Here is a 20,238-nt window from a genome sequence, read left to right as displayed (position 1 = left end):
ACGGTTTACTACGTTGGGAACCTTGACCGTCACATATGTGCCTTGATGGTTTTCTGGCTGCATCCTGGCGGATCAAGATGATCGAGCAAATTCGTTAGAGCACTATAAATTAACGTGAGAAATGGATCCGTACGGCTGGTTACAATCTATTCGAACTCAAGAGCGACCAGGTCTTTATCGGCCTCTTCACCGACAGCGGGACTGGTGCGACGAGCGATCGCCATTGGGCGGCTTTGCTAATGGGAGATGAGACATATGCTGGATCATTTTTCTTTTCTCTGCTCGAAGGGAAAGTGAAAACACTGTTTGGATTCGAGTACATCCTTCCAGTCCACCAGGGCCGTGCCGCCGAAAACGTTCTGTTCTCCGTGCTCGTTAAGAGGGGTAACGTTGCGCCGGGGAACTCTCATTTCGACATTAGATGAGCTCATATCGAATACCGACAGGCGGTGATAGTAAATTGCCCCTCGACTAGCCCTTTTGCATCGACAAGCATCACCCTTTCAAGGGAAATGACTTAGCTAAAGCATCTAATTTAATTAGATTACCTGTTAGAGGCAGATGAAGCGGACAGGAAGAAGATAACGAAATGTCAAAGGCGAGACCAAATTTCGTGGAGAAGAAACGTGCCAGTAATCCTTTCTCGGTCCATAGAAGGCAAGCCTCCCGTGATGAACGAAGGCCAGAGTCACGGGCCAATGATAAAGACTCGGGATGCATCAGGGAGCTCCTCGACCTTGCGTCAAGCCGTCCATTCTTTTCCACAATTTTCAAGATGAATTCACCAACTCAATCACCAGAAACCGCTACTATCCTACCGGAGACGATTTTACTTGGAAACAAAAATGACCTCGGGTGGGGACAGGATCAATATCAGTATCAGTATCAGAATCAAGATCAGGTGAGGTTCCTATTTGATCACTTGCCGTGCATACTTGCACTTCCTCCCAAATCGCACTCTTTGAATATTGATGGTTTTCGTATACCCGCTGCTTGATGCTTGGCTGTTATGGTTTTTACATCCTCCAGTAGCTGACACCAATCTCAGATGGCCTTTCACTCGTTTAGGGACCAAGGTACGCTCCTAGGCTTCGGGAGAAACATTACTCATGCAGTTCTTCTTTATAGCTTCCCTCGTATCGAACATGTGGGGCGCGGACATATCATCAGGGTCCGAGCGCTTCGCCCACGATCCCTCTATAGCATTTGGACTTTCTGATATCTCACAACCCGGTCCCCCTTCGTTGGATCAGAAAAGCACCGACGGCAATTCCAAAGATAGCCGCGATTCCCTCGAGCTACGACGGCCGGCCACGGACAAAGTCAATGAACCCCCCCTCATGGGAGAAAATGGTCCTCTGGACTGCTTAGCATGCAATAGTGACAGCTCTAGTGGACACCCAGACGTCAAGCTTAGATCGGCATCGCGCAAACCGAAGAACTCGGGCTGTCGTAAGCAGCCGATCCCGAAGAAGGCATTACAAGTTCGAGAGGCCCACAATGATGGTGAGAAACGGAATAGAAATCGGTTAAGGACGGGTTTTGAAAGACTGCTTGCTGTATTGCCAGTAGCACGGCTGCAGGACGCAACTGATGAGACCGCTGCCATTACCCCAGGCCAATACTTTAGCAGGTACAAGTTTTAGATGCTGCGACGGAACACATCATGAGATTAGAGAAGGAGGTCGAGCTTCTGAAGGTAGGAAATGCCCAACTACCGAACAATGGTCCGAATCTAGAGGAACGGGAACTACGGTAGCTATATAAGCTATAATAATTTAACGTATCGAGGCGCTACACTCTCTGCGAGTTTTTGGATTGCATGCTGTCGCATCGATAGTATGTTTTACAGAGCGCGTTAGTATGCCGCATTTTGTTCTGGTGCTGAACAGCCTAATGCCTAGGACAAGGTGTTTAGACTCAACCTCGACTAATTACCTGACACGCCTAATGGTAACAACGGGTTTCATATCACAGTCAAACCTTCCTATGTAGACCACCCGTTTGAGGTACACAAAAATAGAGGTTGAAGGAGTTATTTCGATATGTTGATTGTCTTGATAAAAGACTGAAGTTGCTTCTGCTAGGTTTGGGGTCCTTTAGTTCCCAGAGTGGTAGCTCCGGACTTCCTTGTCTACGCGTTGGAGACCACAGCTGACGATGGAGGTACAGCAAGACACTTTCTGTGCCAAAAGGTACAATTCCAGGGCGTTGAAACCTTCCTCCTTCTCCTGTGGTGTTGTATGCTGCCATTGTAACTTGATGTCATGAAACTAGGAAGGAAGTCGAGCCTAGTGACATCAGTCACTCGGCTTCTAATGAAATCTCCATTTGCCAACCATAGGCTTTTCAAGGCGGCCCAAAGCATGCAAAGTCAAGTGGTTGAAGAATATGAGATAGATATGTCTGCATGCAGATTATTATAATGTCGTGGTCCTTTCAGTACAACTCGAATGCGGCCAAGCGGTGTCTTTCGTGATCATCAAGGATCAAAAGGCGACACTGACTATTGGAGCCATTCTTTGTGTGCTGATCAAGATGATTGATCCATTGGTGACCGATTTCGTTGTCAGTCCGGCCATTACGGGTTGTTGCGATAACCCAATCATTAGATTCAGGCTTGTCAACAAATAAATGAGTTCAAATAAATTCAAATAAATCCAAATCAAATCAAATCAAATCAAATCGGAACGAATTCAAATCAAATCAAATCGCAGGGGTCAATTTATTTGGATATCTGGATTCATTTGGATAAAAGTACTGACCAATCACGGCTGGCAATCCATGACAGGTTGACCCACTCCCGACCTTCGCGTATCGCGTCTCGTGTTGCCTGACGTAGCCACGTGTTGCTACCTGCAACATTCGGAATTGTGACCATTCTCGCTTACAATGACTCCGTCTACGAATACCAACATCTCAGCAGTAGGGATGGACACGTGTTTAATACACATGTGTATTAAACTGCTTTTTATTATATTGAAGCAGTTTTTTATTCCGAATAAAAAGCGCGCTTTTTATTGCAATATAACTACCCATATATGAAGGTGCCCAAGGGTCATATAATACAAATAACCAAGCCAAATTAGGTCAATTTTTCCCCCGTTCCTTCACTCTCTGACCCATCTTGGACCTCAAATTTTCCCACAATCGTCTCCTCTCCGTCGGAGGCGGGTTGGTGAGTGAACTCGCCGATAACAGCGTCAACTTCCAGACTTGATGCGCAATGGATTTCCATATACGTATCGTCGAGAGTAAGCCAGCCGTCTTCTGTCAAATCTTCCCAGCTAACCACTGTAGAATCAATCTCATTGCGATGATCAAGAGGTTGATTCTGAGACTGCGTTATCCTCTCTAGCACCCGTTCGTTCATGTAGATGAAGGCCAACTTGTCAGCGTTGGCTGGTGTGAGCCTGTTGCGTGCCTTGCTGTGGAGGAAGTTAACCGCCGAGAATGATCTCTCTGAGGGAACTGAATTGGCTATGGTTCCAAAGATTCGGACTGCAAGTGCAGCCAGCTTGCTGCCCTGGTTATCAAGAAGCATCCAAGCATCTAATGGCGTCTATTCTTTTGAATAGACTAAGCCCCCGGCAGCAAACTAGCCCCCCGATTGTGCTCGGAAGTGGTTAAATTCTCGAACAATATGAAGGTAGTCAGCAGGATTAACTGCTGACTTAAAGAACCGCAGCACTTTCATCATCTGCTGTTCTTCAAGCTTAGTCCCGACTGTGTCAGGCCGTAATGCAAATCCCGCATAATGAATATCATATGTCTGTTTATCCATACGGTTTAACCATACAGAATACAGGTCGCTGAAATTCACATCTTGATGTTGCTGAGATTCGTCAAGTGTTTTCCATTCTGCTTTAATCTCTAGCCAACGAGGAATCACATGGCCGATATGAGCCCGATCAGCTTCTGAGGCACGCTGACGACTGCTGACAGGCTTAATTATAGCCAAAACAGTCTCTAGGCGTATCCAGAAGTGAGGGTTATTGACAGACTCCAGCACCTTTGGAAGAAGCTCGAGAGAGCCGGAGGCTACCTCTGCCCTCACGTCAGGACGGCGAGCGTATGTTTAGAGAGGCTCTTTACAGCGTAAAACTGACTGCAAAGCATTGAACTGACTGCCCCAGCGTGTGATTACACTAAAGCGAGCGGTTAGTTATAGCTAGGAGTCAGAAAAACTTAAAGACCCACGCAGATAAAAACGCCTTATGGTGGCCCCAAGCTGCCTTTTGTGCCTCTCTCAATCGAGCCAACTGCAGTTTAGACTTTTTAAAGAAGGTGACAATTAATATAACGTACTCCACAAGCGAGCCGACCGCACAAGCGAAGCGATCAAAAATCCCTCAACCTCTCCTCTTTTCATTTGATCAATTATTTCTCAACCACGAAATATGTCACAATTAAATAATGAGGCAAATATCATTCTTGCTCTTCAAGCCCTTCAAAATGACCCAAAACTACGTATCCGGCCCGCTGCAAGGATCTATAATGTCCGTTATACTACTCTTCATGGTCGACTTAACGGCATTCCTGCTCGATGCGATATCATACCGAACTCACGTAAACTGTCTGATCTAGAGGAACAGATCATTGTTCAGTATATTCTCGACCTAGATTCGCGCGGGTTTCCCCCGACTCCGCGGTGTAGAAGAAATGGCCAACCGACTGCTCGCCGACCGCGATGCATCACCTGTCGGAAAGAACTGGGCTTCTAACTTTGTCAAGCGACACCAAGAGCTCAAGACGCGTTTTAATCGTAAATACGATTATCAGAGAGCTAAATGCGAAGATCCGACCCTTATTCGCGAATGGTTTGCGCTCGTGAAGAACACAATCGCGAAATATGGCATCAACCTAGCTGATATCTACAACTTTGATGAGACTGGCTTTATAATGGGCCTGATCGCAAGCGGAATGGTTGTCACAGGCGCGGAAAGGCGTGGAAGACCGAAATCAGTCCAGCCTGGAAACCGGGAATGGGTTACAGTCATCCAGGCGATCAATGCGGAAGGCTGGGCGATCCAGCCGTTCATCGTGGTTGCGGGCCAATATCACCTCGCCAGTTGGTACCAAGAAAGCAACCTCCCGGGCGATTGGGCTATTGCCACGACTAAAAATGGCTGGACCGACAACGAGACGGGCCTTGAGTGGCTAAAGCACTTTGATCGGCACACAAAGGCCCGATCAACCGGTGGCTATCGTCTTCTGATCCTCGATGGCCACGAAAGCCACCACTCGACTGACTTCGAGACATATTGCGAGGAAAACAACATTATCACGCTTTGTATGCCGCCTCATTCATCTCATCTGCTCCAGCCTCTTGACGTCGGGTGCTTTGGACCGCTCAAAAAGGCCTACGGTCTGCAAATAGAGCATCTAATAAGATGCTCTATAACCCACATTTCCAAGACTGACTTCTTTCCGGCCTTTTATGCTGCCCACGAAGCCGCTATGACAGAAAGCAATATCAAGGGGGGTTTTAGAGGAGCCGGGCTTGTTCCTTTAGACCCGGAAAGTGTCATATCAAAGCTTGATGTGCAGCTACGGACTCCAACACCTGTTGAGGAGGAAGCGAGCCTCCCCAACCCTTGGGTCTCAAAGACGCCAAAGACCGTCCTTGAGGCTGGCTCTCAGTCTGAATACGTCAAAAGACGAATTAGAAGGCACCAGAGCAGCTCCCCGGCATCTATTCTTAAGGCACTTGAGTCATTTTCTAAGGGAACGAAGGCAATAATGCATCAGATGGCATTATTAAAGTCTGAGAACCAGATCCTTCGACAGTCAAATGAGGCCCTTAGCAAGCGGCGCAGAGCAAAAAGAACCCGCCTGCAAAATAGAGGGAAGATGACTGTAGATGAGGGTAGGGAAGCAATTGATCAGGTAGCTGTTGATACGCAGGGAGTGGCCGAATCGTCGAGAAGTAGTGGTCAAGGAGAGTCGGCGCGATCGAAGGAAAGGCGTTGTGGAACATGCGGCAAGACGGGTCATAACGCAAGAACATGTCAGATAGTTGTTGCGATGTCTGGAGAAGAGTATAATGATTGATTTTAATTAATCAGAGGCTTTGTTGTGTTTTTATTTGATGATTTTTATTGATGGTTATGATTTTTGATCGCTTCGCTTGTGCGGTCGGCTCGCTTGTGGAGTACGTTATATAGAAAAAAAATCCTAAAAATTCATATTTATTAGCGCGCTAGGAACCTTATTCACACCGTGTTTTTTCTGATTTTTATAAATAGAAAGCTTGATAAATTAATTAAAAATCTGGAAAAAATACTGTCTCATGACTTTTTTAATAAGATATCTAAAAATTATTTTTTATATTTTTAATAATTATATAGCTTATTTTAGAAAATCTGATATTGCTATTTTTAGCTGTACAGTATAGTGATCGGCTCGCTTGTGCGGTCGGCTCGCTTGTGGAGTACGTTAGCCTTCGCGAAGGCGTTGACTGACTCGAGGAGGGCTTCGATTGTTGGGAATGGGTGGCCTGGGATCGGTGGATTCGGGATCGCGTCTGGGGCGGGGGATGAGGAAATCCGAAGAGGAGAAGATCTGATCTCTTGAGGGGATGGTGGCTGGCTGGACAGCTCTCGAGGCGGTGAGTAGGGAGGAGGGGATTCGAGCGCATCTGAATTGAGTGGTGACCAACCCCATCTCTCTCGCCATTGGCGTACTCGTTCGTACGACCGGGCAAGTTCAAGGGTCAGTCTCCGGTCTGTCCCAATTACTTCCCGCACTAGCTTAAAGGCAGATTGAAACTCGACCCTTGTGGGTGACGACTGCTCTCGTGGTGATTGCGGTGGAGAATAGGAAGGTAGGAGGTCGGTTTCTGGGCCTGGTATAGGTATTATGACCCGCTGTCGTCGTCCCCCTTGTGATGGGAAATCGTTCGAAAGGTATAGCTCGTGATCAAAACGGAGCTCCCATCGTGGCTCATGAAGCCCTTGCGATCCATGGGGCCGTGGAGCGGTCGTAAAGGTCTGTGGATAAGATGCGAAGAGGTTTCCGATTGCATCTCCGTCGCCGACTCCGTAGTATTGGCCGATACTTGTTCCGTTGCTGCTCGCTGAACGAGGTCTATTCGCGAGAAGTGGTGGGCTGAAACTGGCTTGTCGGATCTGCCGCTGTCGTTTTCGGGGACGCGATTCGCAGCTAGGACTGGGGCTTCGAGTTCGACGTCTTGAATTGCTCTCTGAGTTAAAAGGTGACTCAGACTGGAGCATGACGAAAGACCTACGGTTGATGGTTGAGAGACTGATGGTGGATCATCCGCTCATTTAGGTAGATTGAGAGCCAAACTCGAGGTACTTCGGGAGCGTCGGCAGAATTCTGCCTGCACTAACAAAAACGTGGCTGACGAATCAGAGGCTGCAAACCTGGCGCGTCCCTAAGGCGGATGCGCCCCTATCAATTCGTGATGCGTCCCTATCAATTGCCTAAGTTAAACCTCAACGTTTACGCAAGAAACTTAATTGCGTTTGATAGGTGGAATTGGCCGCCACATAACCGCCACAGAGTAACGAGGAGGCGAGGAATATGAAATTAGAATGTCACCGTGAAGGTCTAGACCAGTCCTCAATCAAACCTTGAAGAAACGTTCCGTCACTGGCAGCTAGCTAGTTCATGTGGGCTGAAGTTTATTGTAACCATTGGTGAGGGGACGAAGGAATGGAGTGGAGCTGGGCGATGGTAACAGCGAACGGGAGCGGAGCGCATGGAGCCGTGTCCGAATAAAGTGTTCGATCATTGCTGCGTACTTTGAACCGGAAGACACCCAAGAACCTGGCTCTTTGCTTTCTCCTTCTTTCATTCACTTTCAAACCTTGGGTTAACCCTTCATGCTGTGTTTGCTATTGCTGCATTGCCCCATCTTCTCGACACACCCGAGCGTTGGGCGAAGATCACAACGTCATAGACCGAACGCCACGGGTCAACAGCATAGCCACCGCCCCTGCATGTATGCTGTCACCACTCAATGTTCCTAAGCGACAAGCGTCTACGCCACGATAGAAACATGGAGCTCTCATCCGATATAAGATCTCTACTGCCGATATGGCGAAACAGCTCGTTAAGTTCTCAGCAGTCCTCGGGACACCACGACGATAACTCAACACAGCCTCTACTCGAGAAAGGAGCCTCGATGGTGCCAACTGAGATGGGTCTAAGACGGTTATTTAACAAGAAAGCCCTGCCGCTGGCGCTGGCTCTGCCATGGGTCATAAGCATGTTGATATCTTGGATTCCATTCACTAAGATCGGCGTCTCCGAGGCACCAAACTTTCTGTGAGTACACCATTCGAACAACTACCCGTGGCGGTTGTTCTTGGGAGTGATCCTAAGGCTCGCAGGCTGCTGGCCGGCATGATTAGTTCCCTGGAGGTGCTTAGCATCATTGCCGTCCTTATCTGCACCTCTATATACCCTGAGTCCTTCAACGCCGAACCTGCCCAAACCGGCCGCCCCAGCTCTTGGCAAGAGAAATTCTTCCAAGCGTGGTTTTGGTTTCTCTTTTCCAGTCCATTTTGCACGAGTATTTTAGTCGTATTAATGGTCAACGATATTTCCTGTGATAAGGACGACGATATGACGATAAAGCAGCCGGTATGCAGAGTTGGCATCAGGTTAATCAAAGGAACGGCTTTGTGCCGCGCTAGAATTATGTGAGCCCCCTCCTTGGTTCTCTTTTACCATCGTTTTGTAACCTAGCTATAGATTAATCTTTCTTTTTGCCACCTCATCATTGCTCGAATCGCAACGATCACGACGTCCTAAATCTCAACAAAGTCGACGGGGTTCATCCAATACAGTTTGGTAGTGCATATCTTTGACTTCATGAATTCTCTTCTCACAACAATGCGACGACGGTCTCTAGGTGTTCCCGTTGAGGTTTCTCACGAAAGCCCTACCCTTCCTGCCTTCTCCGAGGCAGTGGTTGCCACCAGGATGCCCTCCATCCTGTTGGCGGTTTCTGTCGCCATATCTTGGTCGAGGTCGTACCCAATGGGTAGGCGGCTGTGCCATAGTGGTAGTGTACATGCCTGGATTGTCTCCATTCGCTCAACTGTGTTCCCTTCTTGTGCCAGGGCGAGCTGCTTCTTCAGAGACAAGTATCTCCGGCTGTTTGATATCTTGAGACCCGCGAGCGAGTGCGTCTTTGGTAGGGTATGCAGGTTGATCCAGAGCCTAGTGCCGGCTCGAGTATGACGTTCCCCTATCGTGGGGATACTTGCCTCTGCTTCCAGCACCGCCGTCGCTGCCGTTCGAAAGGCGCCGGTGATCGCTTGGGCACCTACCTTCTGCGCTCTGTTTAGCCAGTTCAGTTTTCTTATCCCGCACGCATGCGCCCACACGGTGGAGGTATAGTCCATGGTTGGTGCCACCGTAGCTGTGAAGAGCTGCCTTGCAGTCTGAGGTGATAGCATCTTGAGCCTCCTCAGGCACATGGCCGCCGACAGGCCCTTGGCTGCTGCTCTTGCCATGTGTTCCTTGTACCGTAGCTTCCCATCCATCACCACTCCCAGGATCTTGGCGCTTTGTGTCGGTCTGACCTCTTTCCCTTTGATCATAAATGGCGTGTCGCTGGTGCGCTCGGCATTGTGCGCGAAGTGTATGATGGTTTTCTTATCGCCTTCGAATGTTGCACCGCTCCGTCTTTCCCAGTCTAGTGCTCTGTCTATGGTGGCTTGAATGCCTGCCCTATTTGTCTCCGCCGTTGGCCCCGTTACCTAGGCCAAGTAGTCATCGACGAAGGCCATCGAGCCGCCCGTTGAGTTTATTTTGCTCTGTACCAGATCTGCGTTGAAGAATAGGAACAGGACCGGTGACAGCGGTGATCCCTGCGGAAGGCCCGCTTGGGGTAGTTGCCGTCGCTCCGATGTATGGCCGTTCACCACAATGCTTGCTGTGCGATTCGAGCAGAAAGCATCGATCCATTTGACCAACCACTGTGGTATGCCTCTGGCCTCCAGTCTCTGCAAAAGTCGATCCTTAAATACGCCATTATATGCGCCTTTGACGTCGAAGCTGATGAGGCTAACCACCTTGCGGTTTCTCCACGCCTTGTAGATCTGCTCCTGCAGGGGCAGCAGTGCCTGCTCTGTCGATCGTCGTTTTCTTGCTCCAAAGTGGTTTGTGGGTAGGAGTCCGAACGTCTCGACGGCGTATGATATCCTGTCCGCCACGACCGCCTCGAGAATCTTGCCTAGTGTCGATAGCAGTGAGCAGCTCCTCTGCCTGGTCTGCCTTATCCCTTGTCTTTGTTCCATCCGGCCTCTTGAGAGGTAGAATCTTGTCGCTTATGGTATCGCCTCCCGGCTTGAGATATCTTGCTGACTGCCAAATGTTGGCTCCGTCCTCGCGGAAGTCGTCCCAATGCGCCTTCTTCTGCCTCCTGATCGCGTCATGGAATTCTTTGCCTGCTTCCTTTGGCTCTCTGTTCTAGTTCCGGCGACCGTTGACCTCTTCGACATCGCGATCTCGCCTGATTCCTCTAGTACGTGTACGCCCGTCGGAGCTGGGTTAGGTCTGTTGTCTACCACCTCTTTGTATACGGGGATGGCTTTGCTAGTGGCACGAGCTTCTTGATTGCTTCGAGTACGACTCCCATGAGCATGTCCGTTTGGGTTTGCACGTCGCTATCCCATGGCAGCTATCGGAGCCATTCCTCTACTCTTTCTCTAATCGCTATCTACGGTGCGTTCTTGAATAGCCGTTGTTCGCTGGGTTTTCTTTCTGGCACCCCTAGGTCGAACTTAGTCTCAATTGCTCTGTGATCTGAGCTATGTTCCGTCAGATGGATCCCGTATACTACCCTCTCAGCCAACTCGGCCGAGGCCAGCACCAAATCTATCGTGCTTGCGTGTTCTGAGTTCTCCCACGTCTTCGTCCCCCCGGGGGAGGAGGCCGAGCAAGCTGTGATCCTCTATGAGACTGATGATCGGCTCCGCCTCGTCTTGTCTTCTGCCTATCGCGTTATCTCCTCCCCAGAGCTAGTCGTGACGATTGAAGTCGCCTATGAGGATCACGTCCATTCTTCTCCCTGTTGCGTTGCGGAACGTCGTCACTTGGATATGCAGCATCTCCTCGTTTTTCCCGTCCACGTATACTGATATCACCAGCATATCCCTATCGGGGAGTCGCAGCACCGCCCCCTTTAGGTCTGCTGATAGTATCAGGATCTGTTCCGCCTCTATGTCTCGTCGGATCTATATCATGCTACGGATCGGCCACTGCGCATTATGCATCTGCGTTAGTATTATCTTGGTCTAGCTGCTATGGCTGTTTGGTATCGTTACCACCGCACCTTTCATGGTTCGTGCGTATGGTTCGGCAACGGCCAGCACTGCGTATTGCTGAAGGTCTGGGTCGTTTATCATGCTTAGCTGGACCATATCTCTCTTCCGTACGTTGAGTTGGAATATTTGCAGTTTAGTATGCATCACCCTGTGCCTCTCGTGCCCGGAAGTTTCGGCTGAAGGCTTCGTGAGGCCCTCCACAGGTAGCACATGACGGTTCTGCTACCTGGCATTGCCTATGCTAGTATCCTTGCTGCGCAAACCTTCCGCATGCCTGCTCCTTCTTGCATGCAAATGCTTTGTGGCCGATGTTCCAGCACTTATAGCACTGAACTGGTCCTTGACGCGGTTCAAAGATGTTGGTGCTGGCTGACTCTCCCGCCAGGTGAAACCACCTCTCCTTTAGGAGTCGCTTCGCATCTACTCCTTTCGTTACGTAGATCACCATTGACCCATACGTCTTGCCGTTCTCCTTGTTGCTAAGCTAATGGATCTTGGCTATTATCACTTCGTTTTCCTTACACAGAGCCTCCATTGATCCGGGGAGTATATCGTCATTCGAGTCCAGCACTGCCGTACGATTTGCGCCGTCTACCTTGACTGGGAAGAGTTGGTCCCTCAGCACTCTCGCGCCCTTGATTGCGGTTTTCTGTGCGGTTTGCTTGATAAGTTGCATTTCGGCTTCGTCCCTATAGATTACTTTGATGCGGTCCGCGTTGCGTATGTCTCTCACCACCGCGGCGTATCGCCATGTTGGCGCTCTTTGGACCGCATTTCCTCTTTAATGGCTTGTCGAACTCCCCCGGCCTGGGCCTTGCCTCTGTCCTCCTCGTTCACCCTCGACATGTCGATGGTATAGCACTACGTATCGCTGAACGCGGACGGTGTTGTTCGCATAGATGATAGGCTTTGAACGTTGCTTGGTTGGCTTGTCGGGGACGTGCGCGCCATATCTGCATATGATGGTTAAGGACTTGCTTGGGCACTGTTGGCCGTGACGCTTTTGGTCACCACCTCTAGTTGCTCTCGTAGCTGTCCCATTTCTTCTGCTGGTTATGGTCGTGCCTGCCCAAGCTGCTCGTTTATCTGCTCAGTTATCTACTTGCGCAGTTGTTTCGGATCTTCCGCTTCCTGTTCTCGCATCTATCTAAGCTGTTTAGCTGTCTCTTCTCGCATTGCCCTGAGCTGGTCAGACATCTGTTCGTGCATGCGCCTAAACTCTTCTATCTTTTTCCGGCCTTTAGCTGCCTCGGCCCTGACCGTATGAATTTCCTGCTGGAGGTGTCAGATCATCTCCAGCTGCTCACTCATCACCTTCGTCGCCTTTTGCTGGTTCTCAAGCAACGCATCCCAGAGCCTCTCCAGCATCTGCTTCTGCTCGCTCATGAGATGACTTGATGTTTCCCGGAGCATCGTACGGAGCATCGTCTGGATCAGCGACTCGTTGCCGCTCCCCGCGCTCTCCATGGCCTGCGATCCTCCGACTGCATTACCACGGTTGTTATCACCTGCTTCTATTTGCTCTACAGCATCATACTTTTGCGTTTCGGCCTTGCTTGCGGCTGCCTGCACATTTTTCTGGGCTTTCGCGGTCGGTTTCACGGCTGTCGGCGAGCGACGCGTCGCAGCCACTGAATCCCCAGTCTCGACAAAGATCTCCTCGAGGGTCGCGTCCATCTTGCGATGCAACGCTCACGGCAGTGCCAACCTCTCCTTTCGCGTGCAACGAGTGCAACGAGTGTCCTGTGATAGAGTCATCAACCCCGATAGAGAGATCTAGGGTATAGACATCATATAGTAAGCCGTGCTCCTCACAGCCACACACAACTTAGACCCTTAATAATCACCAACACACCTTTTCGCTTCGACGGGCTGAGACAAGGCTCTTCTAGTCCACGTGCCCTAACATCCTCAATTTTGTCTCAGCCTTCCCTCGGAGGTCGTTGATGCGCCTCCGCAATCCCAAGGAGCTCAGCCATTGGTTGCTCGACGCTTTGCGTCTATTCAGGTTATATAGTGCAGGACATTTCGTCTGCAATGACTTCTGAGAGTTGGCACAGTATCTTCTTCCATCTCCAATCATCACAGGCTTCTACTATAGGTCCACCATCAACTTAAACCCGTGGTCACTAGCGTAAAACAATAGGCTAGCGGTATATACAATACCCCTCCAGATAGTTAACAACTCTCATTAACTATTGTTTCACTATCGTGGCTAAAAGTCTAGCCTCTTGCACAGAAACATACCCCCTGCTCTCTACCATCTCATGGACGACAGAGCCCTAGGCGTGCTAAATCCTATGGGAGACGACTGGACCTTGGTGACATCCTATATCTCTCAACCTCTCCCATGGGAGCAATGGTGCTCGATAGACCAGCTAGGACCATTTGGTTCATCCCAAGATGAGACTAGCACGGCAAACAGCGTCCACACGCCGACCGTTCCCTCACCTCCTAATAGCTTTATGTATCGCAGCGATACCAGATTGACTGATATTTGGAGCGACAACAACCCTATGGCCGCGTCTCCCAATCTATGGAGTAGCGACATTCCCGTCACGGAGATTTCACCTTCTTCTATGCTTTCTGAGCCCGTGGGTTTTGAGAAATCACTTCCTGTCTAGGATGGCTGGTACTGACCCTGTTCACCAAAGAAACTGCATCAAAAGCGGAATCACGATACTAACGGCTTTCCATCTCGTAAGTCCGATCGACGGAATTCGTCTCGCGACACAGACACGGACCCACTGGCAAAGGAGAAGACACAGCATGCAAGTATTCGCGGCAATAGAAGTGCCAGGGGCAACAACGCTTACGCAGTCCAACAGCGCAATGACGACATGAAAAGGGCCCGGGAACGGAACCGACTCGCAGCCAATAAATTCCGAGCCAAACAGAGGGCCGAGCTGCTAAGACTCGAGTCTAGCGAGCAGGATCTGAAGCGCATCCATCGCGATCTTTCTACATGCGTGGCAGACCTAACTCTTGAGATTTATACGCTTGAGATGGAACTTCTACAGCATTCGGGGTGCAACTGCGCCCTCATCCAGAACTGCCTCGTCCACGAGTCTCAGCGATTTGTACAAGCGTTAATGGGGGAGACTCAGCGAGAGGCCACATCTCGGCAGCCAGATCAGCCTGGACGGAGCGATCAAGGATAAAGGCGGGATTAAAACAGGGCTGGAAGACGGATGATAAGGACATGACTAAAGGTGGGGGGAGGGGGCACATGATGGCATTGCATAATTACTAGTGACGGGAGTGCAATTGGTTTATTGGTACGGAGCATCCCGTTCTGAATAATAATTTCTTTTTCTTGCCTAATCATCCCACCTCCAGGTCCGTGCTATTGGGAGTTTGCGTCTCGACTGCCTTTCACAGAGTCTTTTCTTGTGGGTGACTGGGAGTACTAAACTCTCGGGAGAAAGGCCCGTGCGACCAAGGCTGTGTATTCGAACGTGGCAAGCACCGTCGGCGGCTCATGGGGCAGCTCAATGGGGGTGGGTACTTAAAATGTGTCTCCTTATCTCCACAATGATTTAGAGAAGCGGGGAAATTCTTGGCATGGGTATATGTTAAGCACTGCAAGACGACGAGCAGATAAGAACGATAAGAGGTTCGACTCTATTGCAAAGGGAGACTCTTACCCTTTGTCGATACCTCCCTTTCCTCCTCCACTTTCGAAACTGAAGCTGTTATTAGCAGCAGTAGCCTCCGACCTGCCACCTGGGATTTATTGACTCTCAACGGTTGAGAACAGAACTAAAGAGCAAATGAAGTAGGGACGTATGCAGGTTTGATCACCGCGTCAACATCGGATACGTCACTTCTCGCAGTCTTATTGCATGAGCTGGCACACAGTGATCTTCGGTTACACCACCGGGTGATACCCTGGACCCTGCAGAAGCCTTGTTGGCGACGTGGGTCAGCCACTCAATGCACGATATTGCTTTTGGATTTTACAATGGGTTAACCTTTATTACATCTTGTCCTGTAAGGCATCCAACAAGGCGTCTCGCCCTTCACTGTCGGCATACTATCCCACTCGAATATAAAAACCACCCGTGGCATTGGCAGGCTTGTCCCAACACACTTGGCGATGGGGAGTATCAAGCCACATTCCTGTGCTGCAACCGCAGCCTTGGATATCCTAGTCCAATCCTTGGTCAAGATAGATGAGTCTGCGGATCCTTACCTCCTAAAACACCACTGCACACTTGGCATGCACCCATGTGGTGTACACACTAGGGACATGTCACAAAGCAAGCCAATTGCTGCGTGAATGGTGTCACTAACCTCAATCTAGCCAACAACTCGTAGTTCCTGCCGGCCAGCAAGGGCATAATATCAGGCCAGATGCAACTTATCGCCTGTTTTGGAGGAGGGCAGGAAACCAATAGGTGCAACACGCTGTCTGCAACTTCCTGTGATGTCGAGTACTTCTCAGATATCCGCCACTGTTATGGCTTGAACCGCCCATGATGCTTCGTGTCAAGTCTGTGGAATCGATTAACCTACCGTTCAGACACCGTACTCTTCCCCTAAAAAGGTTATCGCATATCACCACCAGGTTCTATTGTGCCTCAGTGAGACATGCTACCGGTACTGGATGTGAAACCCGGCCCGTACCTTGGGGTCGTGTATCCGCTTTCATATCCGGCTTCTCGTATCAAGGACTCCAATCCCAGCGACATGAGCTTAAATTACTATGCCTATACACATGGCTATTTAATTTCTTTTGTTCTTTAGATAATTGACTGGTGCCATCAATGGTCCCTGTGGAACCAATTGTCTGACAAAAGGCGCCTCGGCTCGCCAATTGCTTGGCGTCCCGTAATGGGTGTACGACCCACCCTGAACGACACGGTTGCTCAGCCTTTCGCCACAACTGAAGCCGACGGAAAAGCGGTCGGGAAAACACTGCTATTGAAACTCAAAACACCATCCCGTTTCGTGGGTGTCAAAATGCAGAAAGTGGCGTATGGCATGTTGTCTAGTCACAGAATTGTATGGAGTAGGGCTGCATAATTGAGGCAACAACGCTAATACTTTTAGAAATAAGGGCGAAATTGCAATAAGCAATCAGCAATAGCCACAATAGAACAAGCGGCCTTGCCTGCCGCTGTCCGACCACCGAGGAAAAGCAATAAACAACAATGACGCATAATAAGCTCGCCGTGTCTGCCCAATAAGCCGCAGATCCCAACAGTTTTCGCCAGGCATTGCAGAGGTATGTATGGCCTGGCACCAGCTAAACCCCTCCAGTGACATGCAATCCGCATTTCCCGCCCCGTGATTCTAGCCTAACCTGCCAACTACCCAGGGGGCTGACTAATGATAGGCCGCCCCTCTGTTCATCACAGAGGGGGCATCACAACCTGTAACTGCGTCACTGCTGTAACCGCCTCGCACACCGTAATTGCCTTATTTCTCCACCAAATAAAGCCCAATTTCAATAAAAAGGTTATCAATGAATAGCGCTTAATCTGATCAATTGATTCTGTCAATTTGAGCCTTCTTGAGGCTATTCCCACATTGTTGTGTGTAAGTGAATGTGATGCCTAGTCTCGGGCCCGCGACGGCGGCACGGGAATTGTCATCCCGGCCACCACAATGCACGCCTCGACCCTCTCGTCATCCGAGTAGTTATTAGGCACGCGATCATAGCCGAATCCGCCCCAATCTTCTCGGCGTAATAGATCTTCTTCTTGATCGCTATTTCCAGGCGAATAATCCCTGCTTCCGGCCGTCAAAGCGGCTTGTGTGAATCCTTCGATCTGTGTGTTCATGATGACTTCAATATCGTCACAATCCTCCTCCTCGTTGCCGGGCAATAGCGGCGTTAAGTCTCTTGATGATACCGAGAGCACATCTTCAGGTATGTTATCTAGCTGACCTCGCAAAGCTGCCGCCTCTCGCAAGGCTGCAGCCTTGTCAAGGTCAGCCAAATAGTCGGCGGCCTCGGGAATAGCTTCAAGAACATGCCGACCCCAAATTCGATGCTGGAAGTCCCGTTTTTCCTCGTCACCTTCAATCCAAAGGCGCCTGCGATTCTCTAAGGTCTCCTTTTCCGTCTCAGACATTATTCTCTGGCGATCGGCCTCCTGTGAAGCCATCGCGGCTGCTTCTGCGGCCGCCTTTTCCTTCTTTGCTTTCACGGCCGCGCCGCCACGGAGACGCGGCTGGCCATCGTCACGAAGGTTATGGAGGAAATTATTCTGTTGCCGAGTTAGTTTCTTAGACTCTAGTCTCCGCTGCTCTTCCTCTCGTGCTTCAACCATACGCTTTAACTCTCCTACAGTAAAAGCACCATCTTTGACGCCCTTAATTTGGCGTCGACTTCGTGTGCGGCGTCCCTCGAGTCGTATACGCTCCTTCTGTAATCTAATGACATTCTCATGTGACTTTTGCGTCACAATAGCGAGATCAACACACGCTTCAGCGCTCCGGATAACCTTCCGCGTTGGTGTATCAAGGAGGGATATAGACCTTTGAACAGAGAGATCAGAGAGTTGCTTTTTGACTCTCCTCGGAGTCACCTTATCCCTATTTAAAGTCACTGGGAATAGAGGCTTTTGTCGCTCTTCAGCGTACCGGCGCAGCGGGCCTAGGACGACTTCTGGGTTAATAGGGAAGATGCCTGACTTTTCATAGCCAACGTATATATGACAGGCCTTAAATGCGGCTGCATACATACGATTCCACTGGTTCAGAAAGTCGAATCGAGAGATCTGCATACCGCCGGCTATCATGAAGTCCCTGAGAGCGCATTTTTGTTCATTTTTAAGGTGTTGATAGACGCCAACGTCAAGAGGTTGCAGACGGTGACTGAGGTGACTTGGGAGGCGATACGGGATAATATCAAACATTCCACAATACCAGATAAATTCAGGATCCTCATGAGCGGAAAAGGAGTCCATTAGTAGGAGCCGGTATGAGGTCGGGGCCTTCTTGACTTGGTAACGAGGTTTGAACGCATATTCCTCGTCAAATTGGGACTTCGTGATAGTCGTCGGGTAGCCAAACCACTCCTCAATAGAGGATCCGGCGAAGGTCTCGCTGGCGGCAAAGGAACAGCGGTTAAAGTGTTGCAGCCACTGGACAGATCGATGAGAGTTATTATAACCCGTATCTGTGAATGTGAGGACAACACGCTCGTCAATATTAGCACGCGTATATTCCTCTAATAACGTCTTCGCCTTAAGTATCAGGAACGAAGGAATTGACCTCCCAGCTGCGCTGGCGGCATCAATAGACGTCAAAGACTCCTTATTCCCGGGCTGAAAGACAGTCGTCCGTGTGTTTCGTTTCATCCGGGTAGAAAAGAGCTTCAGGCTACCATTTACCCACCCAATTTGTAAGGGGGTCTCGTCAAAGTTCCAAAGATCGCACTTTTGGATACCAAGGGTGCTCATTAGGGCGTCGAATTCCTTGAACCAATTGTCGATATGTTGTATATCTGTCTCGGCAGCGGCACGGGTGACTTCTTGGACCTTTGGGGACTTATGTTGAAGCTCTGGATGACGCTTTTTGAACCTCCGTACCCACGATACTGATACAGGAGGCTGTGGGTTGTCAAATCGGTGTCCCCGAAGGAAACTGGCGTAGTTACGGATAGAGGTTTCTGACACAGCAAAAGCGCTACTCTCAACTGAACGGATGAAGGTCACTAAAGCCCGTTCTTCCGGCCCAGTCAGCGCCGATGGAGTCCCTCCTTTGGAGTCAGAAGGCAGCGGTTTCCCAGCTTTTAATAGATATATATATTTCTTAGTCAGGCCGGCATTTGCGTGGTGAAGCGCGGCGGTGTCACTGATGCTGTATTTGCCTGGGGAGGGGTTCGCCCGAGTTGTCGGTGGCGCGGATGCCCCGGATAGATACGCATGCGCCGCACGCGCCGCAGCAGCGCTTTCTTTGCTTGAAAATCGAGGCATAGTCAATTTCAATTGAAAATAAAGTCAGGCTTTAATTTGAAGCTATTCGGACTTCAATTCGTGGAGAAATAAGGCAATTACGGTGTGCGAGGCGGTTACAGCAGTGACGCAGTTACAGGTTGTGATGCCCCCTCTGTGATGAACAGAGGGGTTGCGTAACTAGCTTACCTAATCCCCTGGGTAGGTAAGGACTGGAAGAGGCAAGTTCTTCAGGTTGTTCCGACTGAGTATAGGGAGGCAGGGCTACCCTCCTGTTCCATGCCAGCGCATTCCCTTTCCCTTTCAAGAAAAGGGGGCGCAAGCCACTTGCGGCTTGCCCAAAAGACCGTTGAGGAACGAAGCTGGATATGGCAGTATCCAACATGCTCGAATCATTCATATTAATGGCCAGAAATTTATCAATTAGATCTCCATAAGCGACATTCAGGAGCTGGCGCAGCTGCGTTCGTTAATGGCTCACACCAGGGCAGGATTTCCCGAATGCCGAGCTAGGGTATCCTTGTAACGCACGGTGATGCTCTGAAATGACTTGATGGAAGGGATTAAAGGCCTTCATTCTGTCAAGCTTGGGGGTGGGGGGGCGACAGTGGTCATACGAGTGCCAGCCACCGATGATCGTTGTCCGCCATCTTCTGTCCTCTCCGTGCTGGGTTGAATAGGGAAGGTGCGCATCTTATCCTCCCCGCACCGCCAGGCTATCCATTAGATGCATGGACTTGTCTACATGGAAGACCAGATATCTTGTTTATCGCCCTGTTCTGCGATTTGACGATGTTGTTTATTGCATCTGGAATAGGACATACCTTGTTAGATTGACGCCTGCGTGTGTTTAAAATGGTGATAGCATCTTTTATAATGATATTGATGGACAGGCAAGCAAGAGAAAACATCATCAAGGCCATGAAAATTCAATTAATGAGATCCACAATTTTCATCTCCGTAATCCACTGAACTCACCCCGTCATGCGTTTGAGATACGTACCGTGTATCCAACATATACT

At 49.7% G+C, this 20,238-nt stretch overlaps 8 protein-coding genes across 8 annotated transcripts; 3 read left to right on the top strand and 5 right to left on the bottom strand.

Annotated features, from left to right (window-relative positions):
• Nucleotides 1–1,145: 1,145 nt before the first annotated feature.
• On the top strand, nucleotides 1,146–1,646 carry MRS44_017240 (uncharacterized protein; the record flags this gene model as incomplete). Its single annotated transcript, XM_065617704.1, has 2 exons — nucleotides 1,146–1,506; nucleotides 1,573–1,646. 2 exons carry the CDS (start codon nucleotides 1,146–1,148, stop codon nucleotides 1,644–1,646), a joined length of 435 nt encoding a protein of 144 aa, XP_065473776.1.
• A 1,439-nt stretch (nucleotides 1,647–3,085) lies between these two features.
• On the bottom strand, nucleotides 3,086–3,544 carry MRS44_017239 (uncharacterized protein; the record flags this gene model as incomplete). The annotated part of the gene is made up of 1 exon (XM_065617703.1): nucleotides 3,086–3,544. The coding sequence occupies one exon, from the start codon at nucleotides 3,542–3,544 to the stop codon at nucleotides 3,086–3,088; it is 459 nt and encodes a 152-aa protein (XP_065473775.1).
• Nucleotides 3,545–4,455: 911 nt separating this feature from the next.
• On the top strand, nucleotides 4,456–6,054 carry MRS44_017238 (uncharacterized protein; the record flags this gene model as incomplete). Its single annotated transcript, XM_065617702.1, has 2 exons — nucleotides 4,456–4,569; nucleotides 4,624–6,054. 2 exons carry the CDS (start codon nucleotides 4,456–4,458, stop codon nucleotides 6,052–6,054), a joined length of 1,545 nt encoding a protein of 514 aa, XP_065473774.1.
• Nucleotides 6,055–6,380: 326 nt separating this feature from the next.
• Nucleotides 6,381–7,235, bottom strand: MRS44_017237 (uncharacterized protein; the record flags this gene model as incomplete). Its single annotated transcript, XM_046270232.2, has 1 exon — nucleotides 6,381–7,235. One exon carries the CDS (start codon nucleotides 7,233–7,235, stop codon nucleotides 6,381–6,383), a length of 855 nt encoding a protein of 284 aa, XP_046127140.2.
• A 1,668-nt stretch (nucleotides 7,236–8,903) lies between these two features.
• Nucleotides 8,904–10,624, bottom strand: MRS44_017236 (uncharacterized protein; the record flags this gene model as incomplete). The annotated part of the gene is made up of 5 exons (XM_065617701.1): nucleotides 8,904–9,315; nucleotides 9,361–9,737; nucleotides 9,801–9,913; nucleotides 10,050–10,444; nucleotides 10,563–10,624. 5 exons carry the CDS (start codon nucleotides 10,622–10,624, stop codon nucleotides 8,904–8,906), a joined length of 1,359 nt encoding a protein of 452 aa, XP_065473773.1.
• A 1,966-nt stretch (nucleotides 10,625–12,590) lies between these two features.
• MRS44_017235 (uncharacterized protein) lies at nucleotides 12,591–12,983 on the bottom strand (the record flags this gene model as incomplete). Its single annotated transcript, XM_065617700.1, has 1 exon — nucleotides 12,591–12,983. One exon carries the CDS (start codon nucleotides 12,981–12,983, stop codon nucleotides 12,591–12,593), a length of 393 nt encoding a protein of 130 aa, XP_065473772.1.
• Nucleotides 12,984–13,573: 590 nt separating this feature from the next.
• Nucleotides 13,574–14,467, top strand: MRS44_017234 (uncharacterized protein; the record flags this gene model as incomplete). The annotated part of the gene is made up of 2 exons (XM_046279784.2): nucleotides 13,574–13,900; nucleotides 13,961–14,467. 2 exons carry the CDS (start codon nucleotides 13,574–13,576, stop codon nucleotides 14,465–14,467), a joined length of 834 nt encoding a protein of 277 aa, XP_046124393.2.
• Nucleotides 14,468–16,867: 2,400 nt separating this feature from the next.
• MRS44_017233 (uncharacterized protein) lies at nucleotides 16,868–19,237 on the bottom strand (the record flags this gene model as incomplete). The annotated part of the gene is made up of 1 exon (XM_065617699.1): nucleotides 16,868–19,237. One exon carries the CDS (start codon nucleotides 19,235–19,237, stop codon nucleotides 16,868–16,870), a length of 2,370 nt encoding a protein of 789 aa, XP_065473771.1.
• Between the last annotated feature and the right edge of the window lie 1,001 nt (nucleotides 19,238–20,238).

This window comes from Fusarium solani (genome assembly GCF_023522795.1).
Source record: "Fusarium solani strain SB1 chromosome Unknown bctg00000013, whole genome shotgun sequence".
Taxonomy (NCBI): domain Eukaryota; kingdom Fungi; phylum Ascomycota; class Sordariomycetes; order Hypocreales; family Nectriaceae; genus Fusarium; species Fusarium solani.
This window is presented reverse-complemented; position numbering and strand designations above follow the sequence as displayed.